The sequence below is a fragment of the Mustela nivalis genome (genome assembly GCF_964662115.1).
Source record: "Mustela nivalis genome assembly, chromosome: 19".
Lineage (NCBI taxonomy): Eukaryota > Metazoa > Chordata > Mammalia > Carnivora > Mustelidae > Mustela > Mustela nivalis.
Window position 1 is genome coordinate 17,906,056 of NC_139038.1, and position 17,144 is coordinate 17,923,199.

Genomic DNA, 17,144 nt, shown 5'->3' on the forward strand with positions numbered 1-17,144 from the left:
TCTTTATTTTTTTTAAGGGTATTCATTTATTTGAGAGAGCTAGCATGCATGCAGGAGCAGGAGGGTAGGAGCAGAACAAGGAGAAGCAGGCTCCCCACTGAGCAGGACACCCCCCCTCCACGTCTGCATTTCTGACAAGCTCCCAGGCAATGCCCATGGGCCACACTTGGAGTAGCAAGTCCTGAGACTAGCCTGCCTCTCATCAGACAGTCTCCGGAACTGAGCTGGGGAGAACATGAGCTTTGAGACCAGGCCTGGCTCTGAGTAGCAACACTTTACTCCTCTGTTAAAATGGGAGTGATAACAGTACCTGTCTGGTTGGATTTTTCTTTCCTGTGTAGGATTAAACGTGGATTGGAAGCAATACCAGCAGAAAGGACTTCGCACGGTACCCGGTACTTAGAAGGTTCTCAGTGACTATTAGGTTCATTTTACATCTAGAGAGTTCCATTATTTATTTCCTTATTCATTTTAAGATTTTATTTACTTATTTGACAGAGAGAGACGGTGAGAGAGGAAACACAATTTGGGGGAGAGGCGGAGGGAGAAGGAGGAGCGGGCTCCCCACTGAGAGCCTCATGTGGGGCTTGATCTCAGGGCGCTGGGATCATGACCTGAATGACCTGAGCCGACGGCAGATGCTCAACCACAGAACCACCCAAACCCCTGAGTTCCACTATTTGAAGAGCGCTATCTTGGCTCCTCCCTACCCTTGCGCATCCTACCCGGTCCACCTTAATTATTCTACTCTCTTTTCCTGAAATTCCACTTCCTTCCCTCCGGCCTCCATCCAAATCCTCTCCAGGGCCCAGCTGAGTTTCCAAAGTCTCCATGAACCTTCCCTTCCCATTCTCGCCCCACTCCCTTCAGCTCAGTCCCAAACCCTGCAATTAGCATTAAATTATATACAATGCGAGGCACAACCGTGCATAATTAAAGGCTGAGTTGTTAGCATTTAACTATATACGTTGCTCACTAATTATCTGGGGATCTGGAGACTTGGGGGTGAACCCTGAACTCCACTCACCTTTGCTGAGCCTCTGCTGCTCTTGTCTGTAAAAGGAGGGGGGCCAAGAATAAGATGTACCTCACAAGGCAGCTCGAAGGCTCAACTCAGAGAAAAGCAAAAGTGACTGAGGATCCTTTTCTTTCCTCTTCCCAACTCTCTGGAGCAGATTATAAATTCCGGGAGGGCACAACTACGGGGAGGCAGGGGGAAGAGCCTGAGCCTCACCACCATCCAGCTGTCGGGTGGTAAGTGCTCGGGCTGGCTAAGCACCAGCTCGGGTTGCCCCACTCCAGCCCTGGTCGGATGCCAGACACCGACTCTACCCAGCACTGCACGCTTTACTTTGGGGAGGCTTCAAGTGTCTGGCTAGAAGATGGAGGCATTTACAATGAAAGCACCCCACGAAGGTGTGAGAAGCTCGTGAGGGGCCAACTGTATCCTTATGGTCTTTCAGCAAACACGTACCAGTGCTTAGCCTCAGACCCGGCGTTTGTACATGGTGAGCACCTACGGGCTGTGCTCAACCACTTGTCAGGGGCCTGCTCCCCATGGCCCCGCTGGGCTTGGGACGAATGCTTTACATGTAGTCACGCAAACATGTGGACCTGGGGGTCCCTGACTTCGGGGGATGGCCTGCAGGGGGCGCGAGGAACACCCATTTGATTGCATGCAAGCGGACACTCTGGGAAGAACATCTGTCATTTTCAACAGATTACCAAAGGCATCCAAGACCCCCAAAAATGAAACAAATGACCATAATGAAATGTATAAAAATGGGATGCCAAGGATTTGAACGAGGGGCCTGAGACGGCTCCCCAGGGCACGGCCAGGCCCCAGTCTCCAAGGGAAACCACTGTATACCCAAACCTGACCGCTCCTCCTCGCCTCCCGCCACTGCTGTGCGTTACAGCCCGACTCCCACTCTCCGCGGATACCCTACCTCCATCATCGCATTTACTCCACTTTTTATGTACTGATTCCACCGAGGCAGGGACTGGGTCTGTTTTCATCGCTTGTGCATTCCAAGCCTCTAGGACGGTGTCTGGCACATGGTGCGTCCTCCCTAAATACTGGTTGAGGGAATGAATGCATCAGGACCCACGTGAGCTGGGATTTTAAAGCCTGAAACATTTTCTGGACCGTATAAAAAGGGAAAGGCGTTGGGCAAAGGTTTGGGGTGGGGCGGGGGCTTGCCAAAACCTGAGATGTTCCTGGACTGGCCAGAAGTTTGGTATGACCAGAAGGGTGGGTGCGGGGGCTGCACAAGTTAGTGACGGTGAAGGGTCTAAGGAGTTTGGATGCGACACGGATGCAAAGTGCCACCACCGTCATTGCCATCATCTTTATCCAGGACACCGGCCCCAGAGACAGCACAGAACCTGATCAATGGCCTCACTCTTCATTCTCTTTAGGCGAAAAATGGAATTGGAAAGAAATGCCAAGAATCAGTTATGCTTAAAGGTGCTTGACAGAGTCTGTATTTCAGGGATCACATACTCCTCTGAGGCCAGAATATTGGAATTCTCCTAAACAGGGCTGATCTAGCGAGGGCCTGTGTGTGAGCTGTGTTCCCAAGCAGCTCAGAGCTACGGAGTGGGTTTCCAGGGCTTGTGAATGCGGGGGCCCTAGCCTTGCTGGGGTCAGGTCCCAGCAGGGCAGAACAATAACTTTGGATGGTTTAATAATGAGGCTGGGCAAACACCACTGTCTTGAGACCCTGCAGAGTTCAGAGGGCAACCCCTCCCACCCCATCTCCCCTCCAGGCTCCTGTCCTACTTGAGGAACAATTAAGCAAATGCTCTGGGTCACCAGGGCCCAGCATTGCAGGCTGTTATGCTCTGGGGGGTGATTACTTTGGGCGTGTGCAGTTGTGCTGTGTTCTAGGATCTGAATGCCCATTTTACAGGCTCTGAAAGCTGAGACAAATGGCCTCAGGGTCACAGAGCCACGAAGCAGCTCAAGCACATTTGTTGTTTGTGTGGGCTCTGCGTTTATTCGTTTCCTTCGGGTTACATCACTTCAAGTTTCCCTTGAGAAACCACTTCTCTGCCACTCTCAGGCCATGTGGTACCCTGGCCAACCAGGCACTCCTCTCCCTGGCAGTGTGATTGGCTCAGGGCTAGGCCAACAGACTCAGCTAAGGGATCTGTGGGAAAAGTACCCGCCCCCCAGGCCCTCTTTCCCTGGAATCATTAGCTAATAGGAGCAGAGAGCCACAAAAGCCAGCACGAACGGAGAGAAGTCTTTTTTTTTTTTAAGATTTTATTTATTTGACAGAGATCACAAGCAGGCAAAGAGGCAGACAGAGAGAGAGAGGGAAGCAGGCTCCCCGCTGAGCAGAAAGCCCAATGCAGGGCCCGATCCCAGGACCCTGAGATCATGACCTGAGCTGAAGGCAGAGGCTTAACCCACTGAGCCACCCAGGCGCCCCAGGAGAAGTCATTTTTATTCAACTGCTGAAGTTCACTGTTATGAACATCCTTATATGTTCCCAGGAGAGATCTGTCCGAGAGTCACACCGACACAGAGGCAGCTGAATTGAGGACAGAAAGAGAGACCGTATGGCAACCAGATCATCTTGATCACGTTTGAGACTCTGTATCCAGCCGTGCCTGAAGTCAGCACTGTATCAGACTTGTTAGTCACATACCTTTCTTGACTTGAGCCGGTCTGAATTGTGTGTGTGTGTGTGTGTGCGCGCGCGCGCACGCACGTGCGCGTGCAGGGTAGGTGGGGGTGGGGGGAGAGAGAGAGAGAGAGAGAAAATGAGAGAGGGAGGGAGATTAACACCACCTGGGTGACCTCTGGCTGGCACAGCAGTAAAGCCAATACTCAGAAGTATCTGAATGCAGTCTGTCCCGTGACCCAGGGCTCAGAGTAGTAAGAAAAGGATTAAAGTGACATTCCTGGGCGCCTGGGTGGCTCAGAGGGTTAAGCTGCTGCCTTCAGCTCAGGTCATGATCTCGGGGTCCTGGGATCGAGTCCTGCATCGGGTTCCTTGCTCAGCAGGGAGCCTGCTTCCCTCTCTCTCTCTCTCTGCCTGCCTCTCTGCCTACTTGTGATCTCTGCCTGTCAAATAAATAAATAAATAAAATCTTAAAAAAGAAAGAAAGAAATTACATTCCTTAAGGAATGTTCCCAGTGATGGCTCTAAACCCACACAAAGAGATGATCCAAATGCATCTCAAATACAAAACTCCTATTCTTCCTTCAAAACCGACTCCCAGCTACCTCCTGCTCTGCTCTGCTCACCCGGAGATCCTGTTCTTTAGGGCCCCAGGTGGAGTAAGGCTTTAATGCATATTAGTTGAATGAGAAAGGATGGTTGAGGGCTTCCCTCTCTACTGTCCCTGCTAAGGTATCAGGTGTCCTCCCAGCCTCAAAAGAGGAACAAAAAATGCTCTCTATTCAGGATGCTAAATCGAGAAGGAAACTAAAGCATCAGCTGATACTACCCCCTAGAGGTTCCAGCGAAAGAAGGCAAGCCACAGCAGCAAAGATCTGAGTTTCGCACGCCCTGGGGAGACTGGGTTAGCAAAATGGCTTGCTTTGCGCACACCAGGTGGAGAATCAAAGGAAGAATCTAGGTTATTTCTCAGATGCCTGAAACTTACATTGATTATGTCACTGCCCTGCTACGTATCGGTATGTATTGATACCGACGCACACCTGGAGAATTCAAACAGTGCCAGGATTTGCAGAACATCAATGTAGATCTAGAAACTAGGATTTCCTCCGGGACTTCTGGACACAGTAAACCCTAGTTACGTGAAAAGGTTTTGCTTCCACGCCTCCTGAAAAAATCATCTGCAATACCTATCTGCTAGATACCTGTTTTTTTAACTCTCAGAAAAGTTTCCTTGGACGACTGCAGTGTGTGTTATAAACTATCTTTCAGGCTGGCAAATATAGATTTTCTCTTTTTAATCTTGAATGAGTTTACTTTAAAAAAGGAAACTTTATATTAATGCCGTAAATGGAAAATCATTATCCCTTGCCATAAATAGAAGGCAGACATAAATACGGACCTACTGAAATAGCCCACACTTGACGAGCCACCTACCGAGCCGTGGAAGTACGCGAACTACGCGCCGGGAAACCACACCACCCTGTGAGGTGGACAGCACCGACCTCATTTTACAAATTCGTCTGTCCGCTCAATATTTATTGAATTTCTCTTCTGGAGACACACCGCGAGCACATCAAAGTCTCTGCTATTACATGCTAATGAGAGGAGACGAGCAGTAAAAAAAATAAGTAACTAGCACCAATAGATGGTGCTGAGTGCTGTGCAGAATGGAAGGCAGAGAAAGGCAGGGGGTGGGGGGGCAGGGGAAGGGCGGAGGGGTGGGGACGGAGGTGCTGTTTTGGCCAGGGGGTCAGAGAAGGCCGCTGGTGCGGGGACATTCAAGAGGAGGCTGCAGGAAGTGAAGGAGAAGCTGCAGGAACCTGGCCTGAGCGGTTTTCTGGGGGGCAGGAGTAAAGACCCAGTGCAAAGGCCCAGAGGTGGAGCCTGGTGGTGCCCCGGACAAACAGTGAGCGAGGCTGGGGAGTGGGAGGACTGCGGTGGGACGGGGTGGAGGCCGTGGTGAGGATTCTGGTGTTATTCTCAGGCACCGGGAAGCTCTCAGAGTGTTTTGAGCAGAGCTGATACCTTGGTACTTGGGTTTTAAGTGAGTTGTGATGGGCTGAGGCTGTTCCCACCCTCCTTCCCGAGGAGAGCGCTCGAGGGGGCTTAGGCTGGCAGGGCCCCTGAAACAGGGTCTGCAGCATCACGGGAAGGAAAGAGGCCGGCCTGCTTTTGCTCTCCCACGGCTTGTGCTAAACTCATTCGGGTGGCTGTTCTACCGGTCAGACCCTCCCCAGCCCGAAGAACTGGCCACTTGGCCTGACGGGAGGAGAAGGCTGGCCTGGACGCAGTTCTTCTCTTCTCCCCTCACTGCCGCCACCATTTGATTTGCATCAAGAACTTCTCCTTCTGGGCGCCTGGGTGGCTCAGCTGCCAAGTGTCTTTGGCTCAGGTCATGATCCCAAGATCCTGGGCTCGAGCCCCGTGTCGGGCTTCCCTGCTCAGCGGAAAGCCTGCTTCTCCCTCTCCCACTCCCTCTGCTTGTGTTTGTTCCCTCTCTCGCTGTCTCTCTCTGTCAGATAAATAAGCAAAATCTTAAAAAAAAAAAAGAAAAGAAAAAAGAAAGAACTTTTCCTTTTAAGGGAATGAACCTCCAGAGAGCTCTTCCTTCCCCTGGTTGCCAGAAAGGATGCTCACTGCTCAGGCAGGGGCCTCCCCCAGCCCCCTGAAGCGGGGGACCCTCAGAGGCTCTTGCTATTTATTCAACAGTATTCCCTGTGCTTCTCCTGTGGGACAAGCACTGCACTGGAAACGGGCAGAGATGAATGGAGTCTGGCTTCACCACCCTCCCCAACCTCACTCCCACCTCTCCTACCCCCGGCCCCAGCTTCACAGCCCTTTTGGTTCTTAATCAGAGAAGCTGAGCCCCTGCTGGAAGATTTCCTCCTTGCTTGTGGCCAGGCTTCTACTCTCTGAAAGTCTACGCACTGGTGAAGTTTGTGCTTCCCCTGCTGGGACACCAGAGCCAGGAGAACAGGGCCATACCAACGCTCCCCCGTGGACCTCTCAGCCCCCAACCAGTGCCTGGCACACAGGAGGAGCTCGTAAGGTATTGTTGAAAGGAAGGAACAAGAAAGGAAAGAAGGGGAGGCAGGAATGCAGGATCACTGTCCTCAAAGAATTTAGCAGGGTCTGAAAGACAAATGCTTGGTGGGATCATTGCGACCAAGAGGAGGCACAAGCTCCTGGGGCCAGCGGGGGCGGGGGGGGGGGGGGATGCCTGGCACCACTCAGGGCTGACGGGCTCTATGGAGAGGATGGAGGTGCTGACCTGTAGGGGAGCTCACTAGGTGGATGGCGGAGAGGAGGGGGGATGGGGAGGCATCCAGGCAGGAAGCAGGGTGTGCAAAAGCACAGGGTGAGGAGCACCGGGGAGCAGGTCTGGGGGTGGGACAGAGAATGCTGGGACAGAGAATGCTCAGAGCACGTTGGTTTTATCTCAGGGGACAGCAAGAGGCACCTGGCGTCTGACATTTCGGGTCTGCTTTAGGTTGGTGAAGGGCAAAGCCCACTGTGCCCGTGACAGGTGCTGGGGTGCAGGCGTTGGGGGAGGAAACTGAGGAAGGTTCAAGTCTGGGGCATGCAGTGCACTCAGGGGCCCAAATTCCACGTTCTCTCACTCACTGAAGTCAAAAGCTCTGCCATGTGAGCTCATGGGGACGTAGGGGTTTATGGGAAGCAGGTCATGTCATCTCCCCATGCCCAACCCCTCGCCCGCCTTGGAAGACCACGACCCTTGCCTCCCTCTTCCTCCCCGCACCCCCTCCTTCCCTTCCTCAGGTTTGCCACTTTCAGGCTCACTGAGCACCTCCCAGCCCAGGCCGGGACCAGGTCCCTCACCTTCTGGAGCTGACAGTCTACAAAAGGGGTCCGGTTGTAAACAAAAGAGCCCACCACCCAGTATTATGTCATCTACCATTCCCAGCACTCCCGAGGTAGATGTGGGACACCTTTGCTGTGGACACACAAGGACGGCAGGGGGGTCAGCCGAGGCTTCGTGGACGGGCAACATGGAACCAAAAGGTGAAGGGCAAACAGGGTAATTTGGGGCAGAGAGGGAAGCACCCCCGCAAGCAAAGCAGGGCCGCATGAAGGCCATGCGGCAAGAAGGCCCAAAGGACGGGAGGAGTGAGGACGTCTCTGCAGGGCCGGAGCCGGCCTGCGGAAGGGGAGCGGAGGGCAGCGTGCGGCTGTGTGCAGACCACCAACCGCCAGCTGCCACATGCCCACAGCAAGGTGTTCTGTCCTCAACCCCAGACCACTGGGGACCCACATGGGGGTACTGGGTCAGAGGTTGGAGGGGGCCAAGAGCGGGTGATGGAAGCAGGTAGAAGGCTGCTCTGGGTGTTCACAGCAACACGAAGGAGGCAGGAAGAAGAGATTTTCAAGGCGCAGGTGCAGGGCTTGATGCCACGGGGAGGGGAGGGACTGAAGACTCGGCCGTGCCTGGGCTGTGTCATGGGAGGGATGGCGCAGCCGTTCTTGGAGAAGTGGGCTGGCAGGGAGCAGGGCTGACTTTGGTTTGGGGCAGCTATATGGAGACGCTGAGGCCCCCAAGAGGGGCGGTTCAGGGGCTGGCAGTGGGGTGTCCAGGTTTGGGGTTCAAGACTTCACAGTGCAGTGACGATGCCCCTTCCTGCCTGCTTATCCCCATCCCAGGTGGGGTTACGCCCTCCCCCAGCAGTGTTCCTGACACCTTCTTGTGGACTGCTCTCTGTTGGGGAGTACTTAGCCAAGCCACTGTGGATGCAACCCGGATGACTCCTTGTCACCCCAATACCGGGACCAGTGACGGCTGGTCCTTTCCCAGGAAGAAGCCAGGTGATGCTGGCTCTCAGACACGGCTTGATGCCACGGGTACAAAGACCCAGGCACCTTGCCTGAACTGAGAACATCTCTGAAGTGCCACCCATCTCCAGACGTCCCTTTGGGATGACCAAGGCTGCATCACCGTTCAACTCCTCCCGCTACCCAGTTCTACTTCCCTCCCGACTCAGAGGTGTCATTCGAGAGAGCCCCCCCCACCCCCAACAATGTATCTCCCTCCCAGAGTCTGCTTCCTGGGGGACCAAGATAGCACATCTCTCCTCCTTGACCATGAGCTTTCAGGGCCTGGCTGAGTCCTGTTACATCAAAGGACGTGGATAAATGCATTTTGGACAGCATGAACAATCATGACTCAGCCAGAACGTCCTACGTGGTCCTGAATGCAAACAAGACAGACCCAAGTCCCAAACGTGTGATGAATTCCTTGCACCACAGGACCATATATATATGTATAATATATATGCATGCGTGTATATATATATATATGACTTATTTATTTGAGGGAGAGGGAGAGCAAGAATCCTCAAGCAGACTCCCCGCTGAGCACAAATTTCCACCCCCCCCACCACTACCAACTATGCAGGGCTCCATCCCAGGAATCTGAGATCATGACCTGAGCCGAAATCAAGAGCCAGTGGCCCAACCGACTGATTTACCTAGGCACCCCCACAGGATCCAATTTTTAATTCTGAAATATGGTTGCCATGGAGGTGTATGGCACAGGCCCTTAATTCTTGGGGTCTTCATCTGACTGCTGAGCAGCCGGGAGGGGTGGCTGGGACTCGGCTGTGCGGCCAGATGCCCGGGTAGGGTTCCCATCCTGCTTGGGTGAGTGGCAAATGGTACTTGTGCCTCAGTTTCTCCGGCTATCAACCTGGGATGGCGTTCTAGCAGCATAGTGCCTAACAGCCAAAAAGCAGAAGCAGCCCAGCTTGTCCCTCAATGGATGAATGAATAAACAGGGTGTGCTATCTCCATGCGATGGAGTGTCACCAGGCCATAGAAAGGAATGAGACGTACTGACATACGCTACAGCACGGCTGGACCCTGTAAACATTATGCTGAGTGAGAGAAGCCGGAAATTTACATGAAATGTCCAGGACAGGCAAATCCGCACAGAAAAAAAAGCAGAATAATGGGCGCCTGAGCCCCAGGGAAAGAGGAATGGGGAGTAACCGCTAATGGGTACAGGTTTCTATCTGGGGTAATGTACATGTTTTAGGCATTAGGTAGTGGTGATGATTGCAGAGTGCTATGAATATGCTAAATACCACTGAATTGTACACTTTAACATGGTTAAATTTTGTGCTATGGAAATTAGCTCTCCATAAAAAACAACAACAACAACAAAAGAAATAGGGATAATGAAAAGCATCTCCCTTATAGACATAAACCGCTCAGAACACGGCCTGGCATAGAACAGATATTCGTTATGTGTTAGCAATGAAGATGGACGATGCCAATTAGAAATCTTGAGGAGTTTCTCCAATGGCACACGCTCTGAACGCCAGGTGGACCCTGGACCCAGCTCCCTGAGCTACCCCCAAAGGCAGATTCCACCTCAGCCAACACCCACCTGAAATTCACACGAAGATGACGTAACCTTTTTTAAGGACGCCACTCTCCTTTGCCCGTGTGGGATGTGGCTGAGCTAAACTGTTTCTGGGGAGAGCAGCTGGGTGTAGGATCTGGTCTGCCTCCAGAGAGGGGCTGCGATCACACCCTCAGAACAGGCGCTGGGCTGGTGACAATCACAACCCTGGTCGTGCGCCAACCCTTGGACATGGCATTGCAGCGGCGGGGGCTTGGGGTGTGCATGGTGGGGGACTGGTGCCTGCAAAGAACGCCGGCAGGCTGGTAGCAGAATAAGAGGCCCGAGGATAGAGGAGCTGGTCTGCTCTAATAAAAATAGCGTTTTTATAATGTCTTGACTGGTGTGTTTGTCAAAAGGGGATGACTTCAAGCTGGTGAGGAGGTCTAGGAATAGAAACTGGCTGGCAGAGAAGCCAGGCTTGCCGGCTGCAGGAGAGAAGGCATTTCGTTTGTATAGAAGGAAAGGAAGGGGCAGGGAGGGTCTCTTCCAGCCCCTGGAGGAGCCTGTGTCCTGTCCCAGGGCAGGTTCTAACAGTGGGACAATAGTCCACAGCTTCCATGCTCTCTTTGGCTTCTTCCTCGCTCCTTACAATTCACAGCCTGCCACTGAGCTTTGCTGTGAAACACAGATCTCTGTGGCTCCCCTCGTCACAAGCCTGCCAAGTATGGTGGGTCAGGAGGCAGAGGCACCTTGGGGGGCCGCGTGGCAGTACCCACCCAAACGAGACCAAACAAAACGCTGCATTGCTTCGATTTACTCAGACCCAGCCATTTCACTCCTTGGAAGCCTCTGGAAAGATACAGGTGCTGGAGGAGAAAGGCACAAAATGCTAATGCCCTCCCACTGGGAAATGGCTAAATAACCGGTGGTCTGGCTGAACCAGACCGTAACAAGTTCGGAAAAAAAAAAAAAAAAAAGACCTAGGTTCATTGGTAACACCAAGGATGGATCTCCAACATGTAGTTCAAGAAGGCTAGTTACAAGTTATAAAAGCACATGGTCCAACAGCACATTCATTATGATACCATTTTGTTAGAATACATGCACTCCCCAAATACATGTATTTTACAGATACACTTGGGTATATGGAGGCACACCGAAAGGTCTGGAAGGATGCATGCATGGCAAGCTCCTGACAACAGTTACAACAGAGGGGGAGGCTGGGTTTAGGGAGGGGTGGGAACTGACAAAGCCCTATCCAGAAGCTTAAAAATAATTTTCTTAAGGAAGTTGTTCTCATGTATTACTAATGACCTCGACCCATCCTACCTCCCTTCTCAAAAAAAGGGGAAAAAAGGCAGGGGCGCCTAGGTGGCTCAGTTAAGGCCTCTGACCCTGGCTTTCGGCACAGGTCATGAACTCAGGGTCAGGAGATCTAGCCCTGCTGGTCGGCTCCATGCTGAGTGTGGAGACTGCTTAAGAGTCTTTCTCTCCCTCTACGTCTCCCCCACGACCCTGCTCCTGCCACCCTGTGCTCACTCTCTCTCTGGGGAAAAAAAAAAACAAAACAAAACAAACATCAATGGTTTCACATTCCAGATAGATGAAGCTTGACATGGTTTTCCCTCTGAATTCCATATTTTCAGATCCAGTAGCCTGCTTAAGGTCTTGAGAGGTTTTGAGCTGATTCCTTGCCCCTAAAAGCTGCTCCCACTCCTCCCCATTTCAGGTATTAACCGACCTTTGTTTTCTGGTTGCTCAGGCAGGACCTGAAAAGCCCTTGATTCCCCTCTTTCTCCCCCACACATGGCCAACCCAACAACAAATCCACGTGGCTCTCCCTTCACCGTGCTCGGGACGCAGCCCCTTCTCTGCACCGCCACTGCCGCCCCCAATCCCAGCCACCATCACCTCCACGGGGATTCTGCCGGGGGACCCTAGTGATCTCCTGCTTCTGCCCTTGCCCCAGAGTCTAGTCATACACACAGTCAGAGAGCACATGCTGCTACAATGTTTGGTTCTGGCCCCCCTCCTGCTCAAAGTGCTCCTCACTCGGACAAAAGCCCAAGTCCTTCTAAATGGCCACAAGGCCCTATACAACCCGGCCTCCCCCCATGTCCTTGCCTCCCCCTCCCGCTAACCCAGCCACACAGCCCCCACCCTTGGGACTTCTGTCCCAGCTCTCTCCCCCTTACTTCCTTTAGTCTCTGCTCCCTTCTCACGGGGGCCTTCCTGGGGACCCCGGCCCAGCACTCCCCATCCCCTTTCCTGCTCTATTTTTTTTCTCTGACACCCTTCATATTTCACTTATTCATTTGCCCAGGGTCTGCCTCTAACCATCAGGACACGAGCTCTGCGCGGTGTGGATTTGTGTGTTTCTCTACTGCAGAACCGACAGGACCATGGACAGTGCCGGGGACACCAAGTCCGCGTATGAATGAGCAAACAAAGTTTTCCCTACGGGGCCCCAGTCACCCCCTTTGCTCCTAGTACATATCGTTTGCTTCTATCCCAACAAACTACTTGCTGGCCCCCTGAACTTCTGTGTATGTTCACGTGTGTGCTGCACCTGTTCTTTTTTGTCTGTTACCCCAATACCCCAATCCTACCCACTCATTGTTCTGGCTTCAGCGTCATTTCCTCCTTGAAGCCCTGGCCAACACACGTCCCCCTCGCCATCCTGTTGGCTCATTCACAGGCTTCCTCCTCTGGAATCCTGTACTTTCTCCTTGTTCCAGAGTTGATAAACTGCTACGATTTATACAATCGATTACTCTGCACTGGCCACATGGGGTTTACATGTTATTATCTCACTGAATCATCATAACAACCGACAAAGTGGGTATCTGTATAATCTCCACTTTAAAGTTATGGAAACTGAGGCACAGAGAGTCACCAGTTAAAAAGTGAAACCCCTGGAATTTGAATCTGGCTTTACTGGACTCCAAAATCTGCGGTTATACTCCTAAGTGTTAAGTCCTTCCACAAAGCTTTGAGTTCTGTAATGGCATCTGCTGAGTCACTAAAGAAACAGGCAAGCCAGGGAGCCAAGGATCTCAGGGCCCTGGGCTGGGGCTGGACCGTGGTGATGACATAAGGTGGCCCTGAGCTCTGTGGCCCGAGACACTGGCCAGCCCTGACTGACCTCATCATAGAGGTCATCCTGGGACAATGTGACCCAGGGTATGGGACGCATGTTGTATAGACATGAGCTTCAGCACCAGATAAAACCACAGTCAAGTCCTGGTCCCTCTACTTACTGGCTGTGTGACTTTGGGTCTCTCTTCATTTATAAAATGTACAGGGGGCCTTTGGACGTTGACCTGTTCCATGGCCATAGGTTACAGCACTGAGACTCCCACAGGCCATGTCCAGACAGGACGACGTTGCCACTCACCGCATGTGCCTGGACTAGAAGCAGGCCCCTGACCCAGGCAGGGCCACTAATCCTGCAGAACTGGGACTGACAGGCTCAGGGAGGATCTGGAAGCTCTTGAATCTCTTGAAATGAACAACGTGAGCTCAGGTATTGCTCATGGGATGACTTTCTGCCCAGCGAAATGAGGAGAGAAAGCTGGTTTGTACCAAGTGTGAAGAATGACAGATGCTGACAGACCTAAAGATAAGAGCCACTGAGAAGGATTTTCTGGGACCCTACAAGGTTGTAGGCTCTGGTTCACCGTTCTAGACACCCAGGTGCGTCCCTACCCTTGTCTTCTGGGAGGTGGCCACACTGCAGAGTCTTTTTCTTTTTTTATGACTTATTTATTCACCTTAGAGAAAGAGAGAGAGAGCATGCACGAGTGAGCAGGGGGAGGGGAAGAGAAAGACTAATCAAGCAGAAGATTTTCTGTATATGAGTACAGAGTCGGATGCAGGGCTTCTTGATCCCAGAACCCCAAGATCATGACATGGGCCGAAATCAAGAGTCAGCCACCCAACTGACTGAGCCACCCAGGCACCCCTACACTGCAGAGTCTTGTAACGAAGTAACATAGTCCTTCTCCCTTCTCCGTTTTGTTTTAAACGGAGTCCTAAGTAATGCAAATACTTCCCTTGCAGACTTTTATAATAAAAGTAATATTTGAAAAGTGCTTATCTCAGTGCCTGGTCTGTGGCAAATAAGAATGGATACATGGTTGCTAATGTTACTATTATTATAATCAAGCCACAAGGACAGACAATTACAGGAACTGGACGAATTAATCAACTTTGTGCAGTCATCTAAATTACTCTTCCCCTGAAGGGTGGCATGCCACGGGGTTTTGTCCTTGATCCTATCCCAAGCCATCATTGATCAATGGCTAGATCTGGCCGTGGAAGGCTGCTTATGAAGTCTGCAGATGACATTCGGATGGGAGGCACACGGAGTAAGCTGGATGACGAAATCCGTGCTCAGATCAATTTCTACAGGCTAGAGATGGATCGAGAACAGCTTGAGAGAGTGCAGCACGGCCAAGGAAAAGGTCCTCTACAAGGAGAGGCACTGGGAGAGAAGTCTGGCTGGAGGCAAGTTCAGGAAACAAAGACAGGGCCTTTTGCTAATGTGGTTAGTATGAGCTAACAGCATGGTGTGGCTGCCAAAAGCTACCGCCGCCACAGCACACACAATGTGTTTGAAATTCCTTAAAATAAGAGGATAGGAAGTAACATGTTTTGGCACCTACTGTATGCCGAGCCCCACATTAAACTCTTGATGTACTGTTTCAGTTGATAGTCTCATGAACCTGGAGGTGGGTGCTATGATCATTCCTCCCATTTGACACGTGGGGAGGCAGGGGCTTAGAGAAGTCAATGGACTTGGCCAATGGAGTAGAGAGCCGAGTTAGTATCTGAATCCAGTTCTTATTAAGAAGTACACACCATCTCTATAGTCTACGTGAATCAGTTCATAGTTGGAATGTTCAGTCTGGTTCCAACATAGTGTCTTTTTAGAGAAAGATGAACTTGTTCAGATGAACATGACCAGGAAGGCGAAAACCGTTCACAAGAAGTCACTTTGAGACTGAACTGAGTTGGAAAGACCGAGGGCAAGTACACACGTCAACCTCTCCTGCCCAAGCCCACAGAAATGGCCCCATTTAAAGTCCACGAGAGCACGAGAAAATAAAGAGGGGGTGCTCCTGGTAGAGTCCGGATGTCGAGATGTCCCTGGGAAAGGGATGGTGGAGAGAACTGGGCCAATGAAAAGAAACACGGGCCAAACCAGAAGCTGGGAAGGCTTGCTGCAAAAGGGGAAGGGAGTCATGGGCTGCTCCAAACCAGGAGGAAGCACATTCTCTGCGAGGAGATAATCTGAAGTCAGAGCTCAAAGACACGGACTGCAAACTTCTGTGAGGGCACAAACAGGTAGCTCTTTGGTTCACCTAGCTTGTCGTTCTGTGACTAGGGGTCTCTGGGACAGAAAAGCAGGACATATCTAGAAGGAAAAAGAAGATCCTGTGCTCAGAAGACAAACTATTAGCACCACACTTCTCGTAGCAAGTTCCGCACCTCTGACTTGATCACTGGCAGCTAAAAAGAAATGGGTTCAGGGGCACCTGGGTGGCTCAGTCGCTTGAGTGTCTGAGTTTTGATTTTGGCTCAGGTCATGATCTCAGGGTCATGAGATCAAGCCTTACGTTGGGCTCCAGGCGGGGTGTGGAGCCTGCCCAAGATTTTCTTCCTCCCTGTCCTTCCCCAACTTGCACTGTCTTGCAAAAAAAAAAAAAAAAGAAAGAAAGAAAGGAAAAGAAATACATCCACAGAGATGAAAACAGGAGCTCACAGAACACAGAAGCAGCACATACTCATGAGTCACCGAACATTCCAGGAAAACTCACACCATGAAAGAGAGGGGCCAACTCAATTAACAGATGGACAACAACCAAAGACATCAGGATAGTGATGCAAACAGAGACATTTGAAGTATATTTAATACTTTTGGAGGGATAATGGGGGACACTGTCTTCATCAAACAAGAATAACCTAGTATGGAGAAGAATTAATTAGAAATCATGAATGAAAGATTTAATCATCAAAATAAAAAGATCAAAAGACAGTGAAGAGCAGCCTAGATACAGACAGAGAGAAAATCACCGAGCTGGAAGAGGGAGCGGCATTTACCCAAAACACAGGAATGAGGACAAAGAATATTGGCAAAAACATAAAAGGCTGTTAATACCCAGTATTGGCAAGATTGCTGGCATTCTCAAATATTTTGGGGAGGAATGTAAATTAGGTTTTTCTTATGAGGGTATTTCCAGATTTCTTGCCTCTGGAGCCACACGAATTCTTGCTGTCAAGCCCAGGGTGAGCCAATTACAGCCTATAGGCCAAATCTGGCCTGCCACCTATCTTTGTAAATAAAGTTTTATTGGAACAGCCACACCCATTCATTTACATATTGAATTGGCTGCCTTCCTGGGATAATGACAGAGCTGAGGAGCTATGATAGAGACAGTGCAGCCTATGAAGCCTAAAACATGTATTATCTGACCTTTTACAAAAAAAACTTGCTGACCCCCAATTTAGGCCATTATTAGTTGGCTTTTCTGTTATGTGCAGCCAAATACCTCCCCAAGGAAACGATGAATAGAACTGTACAAATAGAATGAGGTCTAGAAAGATGAACATTCCACTGAGAACTGGCTACTTCCAGGTGTACTCCCTTGCGGAAATCCTTAAAACTATATACTTAAGATCATCCACTTTATTGTATGTTAAGTTATAGCTCAATAAATAAAAAGCTGAAAATAAGAATGGAAGGTAGGCATCTCTTTTTTTCTTTTCCTTTTTTTTTTTTTATTTAAAGAGAGAGAGCGGGGTTGGGGAGCAGAGGGACAGAACAGAGAGAGAATCCCACGCAGGGTCCACACTCAGTATGGAGACTGATGTAGGACTTGATCTCACGCCCCTGAGGTCATGGCCTGAGCCACAGTCAAGAATCAGTCGCTTAGCGGCCTGGAGGGCAGGCATTTCTAATTGTCCCACAGCAGGATCCTAATCCTGACATAGAGGTACGTGTGCACAAAAGAGCCAAAAGGAAACACGAAAGCAAGTGAGTGGCGTGATCTAGGTGTAGAATAATGACGAATTGGTGTACCTTTTCCGTATTTTCTAATTTCTTAACAGTCAGCATCCATTAGCTCCGGAATCACAAAGAG

General features: G+C 50.8%; 1 protein-coding gene across 7 annotated transcripts in view; it reads right to left on the reverse strand.

Moving 5' to 3' along the window:
* Positions 1–17,144, reverse strand: part of KATNIP (katanin interacting protein) — a 171,752-nt gene that overhangs the window by 126,365 nt on the left and 28,243 nt on the right. The window contains exon 1 of one of the 7 annotated variants that reach the window (XM_082714556.1): positions 1,950–2,072. The exons of the other annotated variants lie outside the window; for them this stretch is intronic. Within the exon in view, the coding sequence (XP_082570682.1) occupies positions 1,950–1,958 (9 nt within the window). The 5' untranslated portion in view covers positions 1,959–2,072. Of the gene's footprint in view, positions 1–1,949; positions 2,073–17,144 lie in introns of those variants that run through there. 7 annotated transcript variants of the gene reach the window in all.